Source organism: Sorex fumeus, unplaced genomic scaffold (assembly GCF_029834395.1).
Source record: "Sorex fumeus unplaced genomic scaffold, SorFum_2.1 ptg000226l, whole genome shotgun sequence".
In the NCBI taxonomy this organism is placed as follows: Eukaryota; Metazoa; Chordata; class Mammalia; order Eulipotyphla; family Soricidae; genus Sorex; species Sorex fumeus.
Genome location: NW_026606283.1, coordinates 509750 through 524951, shown reverse-complemented (window position 1 = coordinate 524951; position 15202 = coordinate 509750). Strand labels below are relative to the sequence as shown.

The following is a 15202-nucleotide window of genomic DNA, read 5'->3' as shown; positions in this document are numbered from 1 at the left end:
GGAGCGATAGCACAATGGTAGGCCTTGCATGCAGCCAACATGGCCGACCCGAGTTCGATTCCTCCGCCCCTCTCGGAGAGCCCGGCAAGCTACCAAGAGTATCTAGCCCACACGGCAGAGCCTGGCAAGCTACCGGATGTATTCGATATGCCAAACACAGTAATAACAAAGTCTCCAATGGGCCTGCTCGAGCAAATCGATGAACAACGGGAGGACAGTGACAGTGACAGTGACAGCTAGGTGTAGCATCAAAACAAAAGCAAAAATCAACCCCTGTCCTCCCTGTACCACTCTCCCCCACAGAAAAAAAAAAATAAAAGGAAGACTGGAGACATAGTACAGGGGTTAAGGTGTTTGCCTGCAGATTGCCTATCCTGTTTCAATTCCTACTTTCCTCTGTGGTCCCCTGAGCACTTACAGGACTGACTCCTGAAATCAAAGTCAGGAGTAGCCCATGGCACTGTCAAATGTGGTCCAAATCCTCCACTGCAAATGGAGATCTCTATGGACAACATTTTAGGGAATAGGTGTAGTTGGAAACTGAGTAGATGTTCTCTGAAGCACGTTTCTCAAACTAATAGTCATCTAATTTAGATTTTTTTTATTTTTTAAAATATTTATTTATTTATTTATTTATTTTGCTTTTTGGGTCACACCCAGCGATGCTCAGGGGTTACTCCTGGCTTTGCACTCAGGAATTACTCCTGGCGGTGCTTGGGGGACGATATGGGATGCCTGGGATCAAACCCGGGTCGACCGCTTGCAAGGCAAATGCCCTACCCGCTGTACTATCACTTCATCCCTTAGATTTTTTTTTCTAAATTTAGAATTTATATCTTGGGCTGGAGCAATAGCACAGCAGGTAGGGCGTTTGCCTTGAATGCGGCCAACCTGGGTTCAATTCCCAGCATCCCATATGGTCCCCCAAGCACCGCCAGTAGTGATTCCTGAGAGTAGAGCCGCAGAGGCTGGAGTAACCCCTGAGCATTGTGGGATGTGACCCAAAAAGCCAAAAAAAAAAAAAAAGGATTCATATCTTTGAAATTAGGTACAATGACATAAACTTATAATAGTCACCGGATAAATTGAAATATTTAGGCTCTTTTTATTTTTTCTAGATACAAAATGTTTTCACTAAATAAAACTCTAGAACCAGGATTGAAAGAAAATTTTCTTGCTTTGTATGCAGATAGTTTCTAATGGTGATGAACAGTTGGAAAAAGCCATGGAGGAGATACTGAGAGATTCCGAGAAGGGGCAGAGCAGTCCTCTTGGTGATTATCAAAGTTCCAGTGAGATTTCAGACTATTCATTTGGAGATGTTTCAGCCAGTCAAGCTAATAAGCCATCTCTTCAGTTATATTTGGATCCGTCAAATACAGGTACTGTATTCAAACCAGAAGAGAAATGGAATTAAAGTGGTAGGGAAATTTTCTAGATGAAAATTAAAAAGCCTACTAGCTTTTTTTTTTTTTTTTTTGTAACATGCAGGCCAGCTTTTCTTCTCTAGTTGGGAGTTCCACTTTGCTTTGTTTTTGTTCTGTCTCTCTACTTGTTAAGCTAGTCCAGTGTTCTGAGAACAGACACTATGTCTTGATCCTCATCTTATCCCCCGTATTATTTGGCATGCAGTAGACCTTGAAGTACTTGCTGACAATGAATGAGTAAATCAGTATGTAATTAATAAATAAAATATCAAATATTACAAAGATTATGAGAGATTATTGACAGTGCTTTGCTTTATCCTTGGAATTTTATTATGTGTGTGTGTGTTTGTTTTGTTGCTTGGTATATACCTGACTGTGCTCAGGGCTTACTCTTGGCTCTGTGCTCAAGGGTCACTCCTTGTGGGGTTCAGGGGACCATATTTGGTGCTGGCTACATGCAAGACAAATGCCTTACCTTCTGTTCTATGGCTCTGGCCTCATTTTGGTTTTTATGTGTGGTATGTGAAATATACATATATATTTTCTTAGTGTAACTTTTACTGTATTAAATAAGTACAGGACTGGGGATAGACAGGTTGAGAGGTAGAATACATAACATATACAGGGCTCCGAATTTGATCATTTGAGCTGTGAATGGTCTCTACACAACACATATATAGGTACATATCTTTGCAGAAAACTTAAGATAACACTTCAAGAAATGAAATGACTGATTCTAGAACTCTGAATTTATATTTAGAATAAACATTAAAGGAATAAAAACACAGAGACCTAAATTTTGTTTGTAATTTTTCATTGTCTGTGGGATTTTGCATCAACTTAATATTGAATGCTTTAATTTCTTAGAAATTTCTACACCCAGACCATCTTCTCCAAGTGGATTGCCTGAAGAAGATAGTGTTTTGTTTAACAAACTGATCTACTTGGGCTGTATGAAGATTTCTTCTCCACGTAATGAAGTGGAGGCTTTACGTGCAATGGCAACTATGAAATCTTCCAGTCAGTCCCCTTTTCCTGTTACTCTCTATGTGCCAAATGTTCCAGAAGGCTCAGTGAGGTAAGCTCTGATTCTTTTTTTTAAATCTTAGATATGTATCATGTTTTTTGGGTAGTGGGTATGTTGTATCATAAATCAGACCTAGGACTTAGCTAAATTCACTTTTACCCTGTTGACATACATACAAAGTGAACATCTTTTTTTTTTAATTGAATCACCATGAAATACAGTTACAAAGATTTCATGTTTGAGTTTCAGTCATACAGTGATGGAACACCCATCCCTCTACCAGTGCACATTTTCCACCACCAATGTCCCCAGAAACCCCCATCCCAACCCTCCTGCTGCCTCCATGACAAACAATCTCTCCCAAACTCTCTCTCTACTTTTGGGCATTATGGTTTGCAATACAGACACCGAGAGGCCGTCACGTTGGGTCCTTTGTCTACTCTCAGCACACATCTCCCATCCCGAGCAATCCCTCCAACCATCACTGACTCAGTGACCCCTTCTCCATCCCAGCTGCCTTCTCTCCCAGCTCATACAGGCAAAGTGAGCATCTTTAAGCTTGGAGCTGTCTTCCTTATTCACTAGGGAATTTGAAAACTTATGCTTATAATATGGAAATACAGTTGTAAAAATATTAGCAATTTGTATTTTTCTAGCCTAAAGGTATTTAAATCTGCCTTCACCTTATTATTAATAAGAATGTATAAAGTCTCTTTCCATGGATGCATTTTGTAGATTGCTTATGTAACATCTCCAAAAAAGGTCAAATAACTCTTACTGTTTCGTTTCAAAATGTGACACACCTTGACAAAGACTTGATGTTTTCCCTTGCATCTGTTCTTAGAAGCTACACCTCATTTTTATAGTTTAAAATTCTAAAGGATCTAAAGCTTTTAGATAAATCCAGGGCTTAAGATTTGTATAGGAAAGCTCAGAATTACCCGCTTTTGGATCCCACAGACTCTTTTACTCTGAAATTATGTTGAGTTTATCTTTGAAACTACCTCTGTTTTTTTCCTGCTTTAATAAGAGAGATCGCAAATTTGCCTTGCAAATAAGAGAGGTCTCTATTGAACAGTGACTTAGAACTTGCATATTTCAGGTGCACTTTAATTGAAGTATACCTTGTAGAGAAGGTCTGTGCTATTTTGTACTGGAAGTTCTTTTTCCATAATAGTAGTACAAGATTACTGTTATAGGATGAGTATTTAAGGATGAAAAAATGGGTGACATAGATTTTTACCAGACATAGCATTAGTAGGCATTTTCAGGCTTTGGGAGTAAATGATTTCATTCATAGGAAATATAACAATGAAGTAATTGTCAAAGAAGATGAAGAATTTGCATGTGTATCTTTGTATGCATGAAAATATGTACAAAGTAAGAGTTTGAAGATTGTTTTCCTGCATCATTATTTTTGTGATCCTTAGATAATTGTTTTTCTATATTGGTATAGTAGAATAATTTGACTCTGTTTTTCTGTGGCTATACTTTATCTCATTTTTCATCACTGTCTTGCAGAATTATAGACCAATCTAGAAATAAGGAGATAGCATCTTTTCCAATCTATAAGGTGGTTTTCTGTGCCCGTGGACATGATGGGACGTCGGAGAGCAATTGCTTTTCATTTACAGAGAGTTCGCATGGGTCAGAAGAATTTCAGATACATGTTTTCTCCTGTGAAATTAGAGAGGCAGTAAGTATCATAGATTGTCACAGTTTGCTAAAGCTGAATTAGGGTTATATATTTGAACCCTAACCTCATTGTCATATAAATGTGTTTGGTATATACCAGTAAACTATTTGGGGTACATTTCTAAATAAGTTTACATTTGTAATGATATATAATTAAATTTTTAGTATATGGGATGGAGCGAAAGCACAGCGGTAGGGTGTTTGCCTTGCACGCAGCCAACATGGCTGACCCGAGTTCTATTCCTCCGCCTCTCTCGGAGAGCCCGGCAAGCTACTGAGAGTATCTCGCCCGCACGGCAGAGCCTGGCAAGCTCCCCGAGACGTATTCGATATGCCAGACACAGTAACAACAAAGTCTCCAATGGAGACGTTACTGGGCCCGCTCCAGCAAATCGATGAACAACGGGAGGGCCTTTACCTTTATAATTAAATATGGAAAGTTGAAGTGGATAGTTCTGTGCACTAAAGTGATCTTGTAGGTGCGGAGTTCCAAATTTAGTAGATGATAATTGGAAAAATCCCTTTTCATCAGCTCTCCTCCTACCCCACCATAGAAGCAAGTTGCCAAGGTGAAGAAAGGTATTTTTTTTTTTTAAATTCTCATTTTGTCCAAGTAGATTGGTTCATGGGACTTGAAACAGTACCTATAACAATACCTGTTTCTCTGGTGAACTTAAATCTGAAAGCTGCATTGTACTTTCACTTAGGTGTTATACTAAAATTGTTATATACATCTCCATGGTTTTTAAAGTAGTCTCAGATCCTGGCTTTTGCTCTGTAAAATGGGCCTAACTAAAATACACATACCATGAGTGTATCCACTGAGTGCTTTGAGATATCAGGAAGATTCCCTTAGCAGTTGGTAACTGGGGCTTTATTCTTAAACTAGGATGCAGTTCACAGTCAGACACAATCATGGGGTTTGATAATAATCAAAGCACTGTTAATACATGGGGAAAATCCCTGCCATTTTTGTATCCAATTCTCAAAATTTAAAATGTTACATTGGGCTGGAGAAGAGAGCTCAGGGATCCAGGGCTCATGCTTTGCACCTACAAGGACCCAAGTTCCTAAGATTTCATTTTGTAACTTAAGGTATTTTGTTGTGACTTGTGAAAACCTGCAGTAAAATACCTTAAGCTGTTAAGTCCTGTTAACTGAGTAACTCCTATTAACTGAGTAACTCCTATTAACTCCTCTTAAGCTGAATAACTCCTTAAGGCGTGGAATAGGAGTTACTCAGTGGATTGGTTATATGTTGTAGACTACTTAAGCCTGCATTTGTCGCTGTACTAGGTATATTTATTTAGAACTATACATTGTCAGACAATATTAAAATAACCACCAAAACCCAAAACCAAAGCAAAATAAATCTTTGGGTTCATAGCCCTCTCTGCAACCAGGTGTAGTCCCAGCCCCAGAGACTCTGAGGACACGAGCACTGTTGCATCATTAGGCTCCCAGTGTTGAACTTTCCAGCCTGACTGAGTGAGTTGGCTGGGACTTGCTCTTTCAGTTCTTGGACACTGCTTAGGAAGCCTGTTTTTATTTTTGTTTTTGTAATATTAGAGCTTTAGTACTTAATCCATTTTAAAGATGATAAATGGATTGGATGAACAAGGTTTCAGGTATATTTATTTAGAACTATAAATTGTCAGCCGAGAATGCCCCCAATTTTCTATTTACTGCTAAACAAACAGACTGTTTTAGTAACCAGAGTTCTGAGACTTTATTTCTGGCGGCAACATGAAAGGCAGTTATGCTAGCCACTATACCACCAACGCATGGAAACTCAAAGAATTGTAGACTTCTGGGTTTGATCCACTAAGTACATGGAGGTTCATGTTAATACTTCTACTATGGTAATTAATTTTATTTACACTAAAACTAACATGCCACTGACATCACAGTTTAAATTGTAGGCACAAAAATTTGCTGCCAGGACCCAGGCCTCTGTAAGGAATTTGTGTTTTCTGATTTGGGTTTTTATATCTGAGTGTTCTTTCTTTTTTTTAAAAATTTTTAATTTATAAGTTAGTTCACAATATTTGATTACATTTAATATTCAAACACCAATCCCACCACCATGACACCTTCCCACCACCAAATTCGGGATTTTCCATCCCAAGCCCCTATCCCTGTTCCAAAACACAACTGAAACAATATATTTCATATTGCCTGGCAAGCTACCGAGAGTATCTCGCCCGCATGGCAAAGCCTGGCAAGCTCCCCGTGACGTATTCAATATGCCAAAACACAGTAACAACAAGTCTCAAAATGGAGACATTACTGGGCCTGCTCGAGCATATTGATGAACAACGGGAGGACAGTGACAGTGATTGTCTTGTTATGAAGAACTGCTGAATATGCTTACAAAAAAGTATTCTTATAGGAAACAGTGTGAAGATTATTCTATTTTGGCAGGAGTCATTAAGACATTCTATGGGATGTCACTAACATGTTGTTAAAGTTTGGTTGATGTGAGCTTTGGTATATATCTGAAAATATGTATATATGCATATATATATATATTTCCTTCTAAGATTTGTTGCCCTCTGTCTGGACCCCATCAAATGTGGTATGGTAATTATGGAGAATAGGTAGGGAGTGTCTTATTACGTGGGGTCCAGGAATATGTTTACTCATATGTGTGGCTCAGCCCAAGTTTGTGGGTAGCGGCCTTGAGTTGGCAGAGTTAGGTTGTAGAGGTTTTTGGCTGCTGGAGCTGGGTCCCTTGGGGCGGGGAGGGCTCTCACCTGCTCCCCTCTGGGGCACCCTGTGTGAAACAGCCTGGTGCGGAGTCTGTGGCATGGTTATGGGGGCCTCATGTTATGCCCCCTTCTGGGAGAAGCAACTATGCGATCTGGACAGTGGCTGATCGTGAGATTATCTGGCACCAGCAGGAGGTGGCTTATGGGTGTCTGAGTATTATTTCTGAGTTGTATATTTGCTTCAGGTATCAAATCTTAGTGATGGCAGAGTGAATGATGTAAGTGTGCCGGCACAGAGGAGGCAGTGAACAGAATGGAAAGAATATGTGTGTTTGTGAACGCGGGGATCTGTTTCTGATCCTTACAGAGGTGGGGAGGCGGCAGGTGGGAGAGGCCTGGCATTTTACGTTGGTGGTCACATTAACACACCTAAGGGGTTTCTGAATCACTGACATTCAACACCAAGAAAATAAACTTTCAAGAATCGGAGAACCTACTGAATAGAGAAGTCGAAATCCTCTGCAGAAGAAAATTGAGAGACTTGGCTGCCAGAATTTTCAAAAACTGACGGTATGAAGCCTTCCCTTTGAATTATTGCAGCGTCTATAGATTTACATGATTGGGGGCGGGGTTTGTTATTTCTGAGACTATTGGACAAAACTGGGAAATTCTTGGCCGAACTGTTTTAGGGGCATAATAATAGCTTTATATTTTTAGAGGATATTTGGCACTTTGCAGGCTATCAGAAAATGATGTCTCTGTATTATTTCACTTTCGTTGAGTACATTTTTAGATTTGTACATTATGAGGCATTGATTTTAAAACCCATTGATTAAAGAAGAAATATATTTTTAATTAAATTTTACTGTAAGAAATAATTTCTATATGAAGTGTAACCTAATATAAGTAGGAAGTTTATACCAGTGCTGAGTACTTAAGTGGTATTCTTAACATTTCCATGGCATAATGTAAAATTTTAGACCATGCTCTTATGTTCCCCTTAGGTCTGGATGATAAATTGTATGGTTTTCCTAATTACATGGTTATAATAACAATATAGAAATAGTTTTCAGATGGTAGTCTTTAACTCTGAAGACCCATGTAGTTTTCAGTAAAAATTTCACGTTAAATACTATAAAAAGCAAATATGAATTTTTACCTTTAAGTTAGGCTTCTATTCCAAACTGCCTTTGTGTTTTTCATCAATTATGCCTTCCTTAAGATGTCTGATATCTTCATATTCAAAAGAATGATCCTTTTAGTTAATCTGAAATTTTTTAGTTGCATGTACTACTTGTCTGGTTTCTAGAAGTTTCTTGTTCTTTGGTGAAAGGACTAGTTTTTAGTGTTTGGGCATCTTCTGATGGGCACATAGTTCTGGGAAAGGTGACAGTTTTACTGCCAATGTGTATACTTTATAACAATGCTAATTTGTTTCTCATTGTTTGTAGACTTTCTGGATCTGAAGTTTGTCAATTAAAGACTAGAGGATATCTTTTCAAGCAGGAGTAGTAAGTAGCATGGCTGCAATTATCATATCTTTATCCACTTGTCGTTAGTGGACACTTAGAAAATTTTCAACTTTTGACTTTTGTGAATAATGCTGAAATGAACATGAATGTGCATATTTCTCTGTCTTGGAACTAAATATTTTATTATTATAAATGTCCAGCAGTGGGATAGCTGGATCACTTAGTATTTCTATTTTTTATATATGTCCATAATATAAAATTTTAGACCATGCTCTTATGTTCCCCTTAGGTCTGGATGATAAATTGTATGGTTTTCCTAATTACATGGTTATAATAACAATATAGAAATATATTGTTAATATATTTAATATTTAACAATATAGAAAAGCCATTTCTATATTGTCATTCTATAACAATATATTAAATATTATATTTAATAATATTTAAATAAATATTATATTTAATATTTAATATATTGTTATACAATAACAATATATAGAAATGGTCTTTTTTCTTTTGCTGTTGACATACATGATTTTTAAATACATTGCTTATATTTATCAAATATAAGCTTCCCAAATACTCTCTTTCATTCCATTGGTATTTTTTTTTAATTTTACTTTTGATCTTCCATGAGAAACTTTAGTTTGAGCTTACTCCCACTTATTAAGAGCTTTAATCCATTTCAGTTTGGTTTTTGTATATGTAATATTTGGAATTTGAAATGTATTAAAATAAAGAGAAAAGTCATTCAGAATTCCACCAGAGTGAAACGTTTGTATATCTCCTTTCCACATAATTGCATGTGCTTTTCTTTCTATTCCAAAACGGCAGAAGCTATAATGACACTATCAGCAACACACTTAAACAGGTCTATAATTTTCTGTTAACTTATGTTTCTTGTAGTTACTACTTTCTGGAGGAAAATTGTGTTGATAATAAACCTTACCATTTGCAAACAAAATGTCTGTTCTTGGTTATTTATGTATGTGTGTGTGTGTGTGTGTGTGTGTGTGTGTGTGGTGTGTATAAGAGAGAGAGAAAGAGAGACGGGGGAGGGAGTGAGGGGAGAGTGAGAATTGCTAGCAGTAGTGTCTTAAAGTTTAATTTTCATAATGTCATTTGTTCACCAGCTTGTTCCAATAACTATAGAAATCTAGAATTACTGTTTCTATAACTATTCACATTATTAATCCCTGGATCACCATTTTTAGCTTTTTCAAATTCAGTAATTCATAAATCATTTTTATTTCATGAAAGATAATTTATAAGATATGGTCAGTATCAAATGCCGTTTGAGTGCTATCATTGGGGTTTATGTGTTTCTCTCCCCAAAAATGGAGGTATAGTTTGATCCCTTCTCCCCACTTCATTGTATCCCATTAGAACTCAGCCCTTGGTATCAGCGTAGACTTGCTGATAGTGCCAACGTAAAGGAATTGAAATAAAGAGCGGGGGAAAAAGTTACTATGGATTGGCTTTAGTATATTATAGGTTTTTTTTTATTTTTACATGTAATTCTGCTGCTGTCCTAGGTTAATATCTGAATATTTTGAATTCATTTTTTCTGAATCTGGAGTAACTAAAAATAGGATATTTCCCAAGTTCTTTTATTTCAGTGCTCAATCTATGGGTTGTCTGAGAGAACCAGTAACCCCTGAGCATCACTGGGTGTGCCCCAAAGACCAGAAAAAAAAAGTAGTCACCGGTGTTGTTCAATGTCTAGAATGAGAAGATCATTTCTGCATTCGTTTATTCTGGGAGTCCTGCAACATATTTAAACCATGTCAATGTTGAATATTGGGATCTGTTTAAATCTTGTTGCCATGTATGTGTTTTTCTTTTTATTTATTTATTTATTTATTGAATCGCTGTGGGAAAAGTTACAAAGCTTTCAGGTTTAGGTCTCGGTCATGCAAATATCAATCACATTTCCCTTTACCAATACTTTTTTTTCACCACGAAGAACCCCAGTAAACCCCCTCCACCCCCCCAATGCCTGTGGGGCAGATGAATTCTAGTTAACACTCTATCTACTTTGACTAGCTTCATTGTTTCGATAAAAGTTGCACCATTATTATTTAGACTTTAGCCCCCCCGCCCCCCCCCAAATCAGCCATGCTGAAAAAGCATTGTGAAAGGATTTGCTTTCTACAGCTGGGTTCAAGAATTAAATAATGTCGCGGGCCACTATCGCGGCCGCGTGGTTTTGGATTTCTGCTATTTTATTTATTAACCCTGGAAGTATTTCTACTGAGAGTCAGATAATTAAGAGATTGGTTTCTGTGCTTCTGGGACCGTGGCCGTGCCGGAGAGCCGCTCGTGGGGGGTGGGGGGGGCAAGTGGTGACCTTGGTAGGACGTGAAGGACGGGCCGGAACGCTGTATGTGTTTTTCTAAAATTGATAGTTGCTTACTCCCATCCCCTTCAGTATTGAGCTCAGTGAAGCTAGGAAACTTTTATTATTTTTATGTTTTTCTCTTTTCTAATTGTTTTAATTGAATCACTGTGAGATATGCAGTTTCAAAGTTGTTCATGGTCAAGTCTCACTCATACAGTGTTCTAACATCCTTCACTTCACCCGCGTACATTTCCCACAGCCAGAGTCCCCACTCTAGGAAACTTAAAAAGAGAGTTGAGGATTGGAGTTAAACAGTTTTGTGGGGCTGGAGCGATAGCACAGCGGGTAGGACGTTTGCCTTGCATGCAGCCAACCCGGGTTTGGTTCCCAGCATCCAATAGGGTCCCCTGAGCACTGCCAAGAGTAATTCTTGAGTGCAGAACCAGGAGTAACCCTTGTGCATCACTGGGTGTGACTTAAGAAGCAGGAAAAAAAAACCCCACAGTTTTGTATATCTTTATTGGGAAGTTTAGATGTTAGTATTTTTCTAGTAATTATTTTAGTATTAATTTACCCCACTTTTTTTTTTCAGGCTTAAAAAATAGTGATAGAACCAGTTTTTTTGGCTTGTGAACCTAAATAGTTCAGCTCATTGTCATGTTTAAATGCCAGAATTGAAAGAATTATGTAGTATAATCTATGTACCTATAATAAACTACAATGTATGATTAACTCTATATACTTGATCTGCTAGGTAACATTGTGACCTTTGAAATGTACAAGTTAAAGAACCAGGAAGAAAGGTAAAACCCTTTGCCTAATTTTATTTTTCATTTTTACTTTCAGGTAAGCAGAATTTTATATAGTTTCTCTACAGCGTTCAAACGTTCTTCAAGAAAATTATCTGATGTTAAAGACTCCGTTATTCCTACTCCTGACAGTGACGTGTTTACCTTCAGTGTCTCCTTGGAGGTTAAAGAAGATGATGGAAAAGGGAACTTTAGGTAAAGTTATTTGAAAGTAATGAGAAATGGTATTCAAGGTATTCTTTTGTAGATAAGACAGTCAGTATTTTAGACACTGTTGTTTCAAGTCATCTCTTAAGAATGTCTCACATTTAATCTTTTCAGATCTATGTCCATCTTCTGTTTATATTTATTTGGATGCTTCAGTAATTACAAAGTCTAAATGCTTAGTAGTAAGCTTATTTTCTTTTGCCTTTTTTTATGTTTTACTATGTTAAAAGTTTTCATGATCATACCAGCTAAACCAGAAACGTGACAAAGTTTTATTTTCTTTACGTGGAGTGTGAAGTGGGGCAGGTTTGGGCCACACCCAGGGTGCGCAGTATTTATTCCTGTCTCTGAGTTCAGAATAATACTTGGTGATGCTTGGGGGACCTCAGGTGTATGGTGTTGAAATTTAACTGCTGGGGTGGGCACAGCAAGTGCCTTAAACCCCTTATACTATCTATGTTGCCCCAAATATGACAGTCTTGGGGCCGGAGAGATAGTAGGGTGGGTAGGGCATTTGTCTTGCACTCGACCGATCCAGGTCTCATCCCCAGCATTCCATATGGTCTCCTGAGCAACGCCAGGAGTAATTCCTGAATGCAGAGCCAGGAGTGACCCCTGAGCATCGCCGGGTGTAACCCAAATAAATAAAGTTTAAAAATATGTATTAATTTTTTGGGGGGAGTACATATGTGGCTGTGCTCAGGGCTGACTCCTGCCTCTGCACTCAGACATTACCCAAGTCCCGCCAGGGGTGTGGGGATTGCACCTGGTTGAACATGTGCAAGGCATGTTCCCTACCTGCTGTACTGTCTCTCTGGCCCCGGATGTTGGAAGTATTTTGCTATCACTGAAAAATGTTGGGTTTAACATTGGTTAGAGATAAAATGTCTTATCAAATATAGTTTAAAAGTTAATTACAATTCTGTTCTGATTTTAATTTTGTAATCTGTTACTCTGACAAGGTGAATTTGATAAGGGTGTTACTGCTTAAATATTTCATTGATTTGGTTTAATATTGGAATTATTTTTTTTCTTCTTCTGGGATTGAACCAGCACATCACACTAAGCATGACGTCTATGTACTTTCCTTTTGAACTACATCCATGGATCTAGAATCAAACAGTCATTGTGTTATATTTATAACTGTGTTATAACTTCTTTTATCTTTCAGTCCTGTGCCTAAAGATAGAGATAAGTTTTATTTCAAATTAAAACAAGGAATAGAGAAGAAGGTTGTGATTACAGTGCAACAACTTTCCAACAAAGAATTAGCTATTGAACGGTAAGCAACTTGCTTCTAGATTCTGCCAAAACTTGTAGTGTTCATTGCATTTTTGGAGAGAAGCACTATTGGATTGCAGTTGTATTACTCTTGATGACTTTTCACCATACTTCTGTTTTGCCATTGGCAGAGAATGTGTCCCGTAATGCTTTCTTTGATTCAGAGGTTACATGAAACTGGTTCATTGAAAATCTCAGGCTGGAAGTTCAGTGCAAGGGACTTCAGATGTAGTGCTCGCAGATCCTGTAGTGCTTGGGGTCACCATGGCCACTTTGCCAGTGCTCTGGGGATACATAGAACAATACTCAGGAGGCCATGTGGCACCAGGGACATCCCTTGTGCAGACCCTATGTAATATGTTTGAATCATCATGTGTGAAGAATGGAATTTAGGGCACTCCAATAGGTGGCAGTCTTGTCAAGAGAATCCGTAACACCTCTGCCTATTTCACGTTGCTCACAAACGTTCATTGGTATGAAAAAAACCTCATTCCTTCATTTTGGCTTATCTTTTGACAGAAAATTCATCATTTAAAAAATATTTTAAATATGTAAGTTTTCCAACACACATAAAAGTCACTGTCACTGTCCTCCCGTTTTTCATTGATTTTGCTCCAGCGGGCCCAGTAATGTCTCCATCGTGATACTTGTTGTTACTGTGTTTGGCATATTGAATACGTCACGAGTAGCTTGCCAGGCTTTGCTGTGCGGGCGAGATACTCTCGGTAGCTTGCCGGGCTCTCCGAGAGGGGCAGAGGAATCGAACTCGGGTCGGCCATGTTGGCCGCTTGTAAGGCAAACGCCCTACTGCTGTGCTAGGCTCATTATAAAATGACTCAGGACATTTAGAAAATGAACCTAGGTAAATTCCGTAACAAGGGTAGTCTTCTACCAGCGGTAATTAGGCCTTCTCGAGGTTAGTTTGGAAGAGATCTTTGGCTTCAGTGTTCTGTGCCTATCAAATTGTTCTGTTCCTGTGTGATTGGAGTGTAGCACTGATACAGAAGCAGAGCAAAGTAGTAGATAATGTAATAAACATATCTACTATATCTTAACTGAGTAACATGGGACAATGTCTAGGACCCCAGGAACCTGAGCCAAGTGTACAGCGTCTCACTTAGTAAGATGTATACAAGCACCAGCTGAAGTGTACAACTCTAGGTGGGACCTGAAACTGAGACGTATGAGTACTGAGAACAGGTGGGAAGATTCCAGGGAGCACTGTGGCTAGGTGCAAACACCACAGCCCCAGAGTATGTGAATCCAGTCATTGCATCAGTAGCAGAGGGAAGGAACTTGGAGGAAGTGCATGTAGCACGTAGTACTAGAACAGACTGATTACTTGTAGAGTGAGTCAGAAATGTGCCCTTTTCCTGTAGTAAATTTTGCTTTGATTCTTAATGTATTGACTCGTAACCATGTAATGAGAAGTTGAAGTGATAAGTGCCAGGCCTCATTTTCCCTCCCACTTCTCTGATTGCTTGGCAGTTAGAGTCTCGTAGTCCAAGGCCGGGGTTTGTCATGGTGTAGATACTGCCTCTTCCCTTGTTTTGTCTCTCTGTTCCACAGGTCAGTGAGATCATCTGCTATTTCTCTCTCCTTCAGACTTCCCTTAACATGGTACCTTGTAGTTCCAGCTACACGGTAACAGAGTGCCTAGTTTTTCACCTTTTCTTACAGCTACACAGCATACATAGACATAGTGTCTTTTTTTTTTTGTTGTTTTTTTTACTTTTTGGGGTCACTCCGGCCAATGTGCTTCTGGCTCATGTGCTCATGAATTACTCCTGACGGTGCTTGGGGGACCATATGGGATGTTGGGAATCGAACCCGGAGTGGCCGCGTGCAAGACAAATGCCCTGTCCACTTTGCTATCGCTCTAGCCCACGTACATAGTTTCATATGTTAACCTATACTAGATGTCTTGGTGCTTTTATTTATTTATTTATTATTTATGCGTGTCCATTATGATTTTTTTTCCCTGTTGAATCACCATGAGATACAGTGACAAAACTTTCAGTCAAACATCATACAATTGTCCTGGTGCTTTTTAAGTTAAATTAAAAAATTTATAGATGCACCAAAAGTGAGTTTTTTAAAAAAAATATATTTTTAATTTTTGCTTTTTGGGTCACACCTGGCGATGCACAGGAGTTACTCCTGGCTCTGCACTCAGGAATTATTCCTGGCAATGCTCAGGGGACCATACGGGATGCTGGGGATTGAACCCTG

General features: G+C 38.5%; 1 protein-coding gene across 2 annotated transcripts in view; it reads left to right on the top strand.

Annotated features, from left to right (window-relative positions):
- Positions 1 to 15202, top strand: part of RABGAP1L (RAB GTPase activating protein 1 like) — a 393084-nt gene that overhangs the window by 30018 nt on the left and 347864 nt on the right. For both annotated transcript variants that reach the window (XM_056108612.1, XM_056108613.1), the window contains exons 3-7: positions 1190 to 1382; positions 2295 to 2505; positions 3976 to 4150; positions 11520 to 11677; positions 12861 to 12971. In XM_056108612.1, coding sequence (XP_055964587.1) covers positions 1190 to 1382; positions 2295 to 2505; positions 3976 to 4150; positions 11520 to 11677; positions 12861 to 12971 — 848 coding nt within the window. The remainder of the gene's footprint in view (positions 1 to 1189; positions 1383 to 2294; positions 2506 to 3975; positions 4151 to 11519; positions 11678 to 12860; positions 12972 to 15202) is intronic.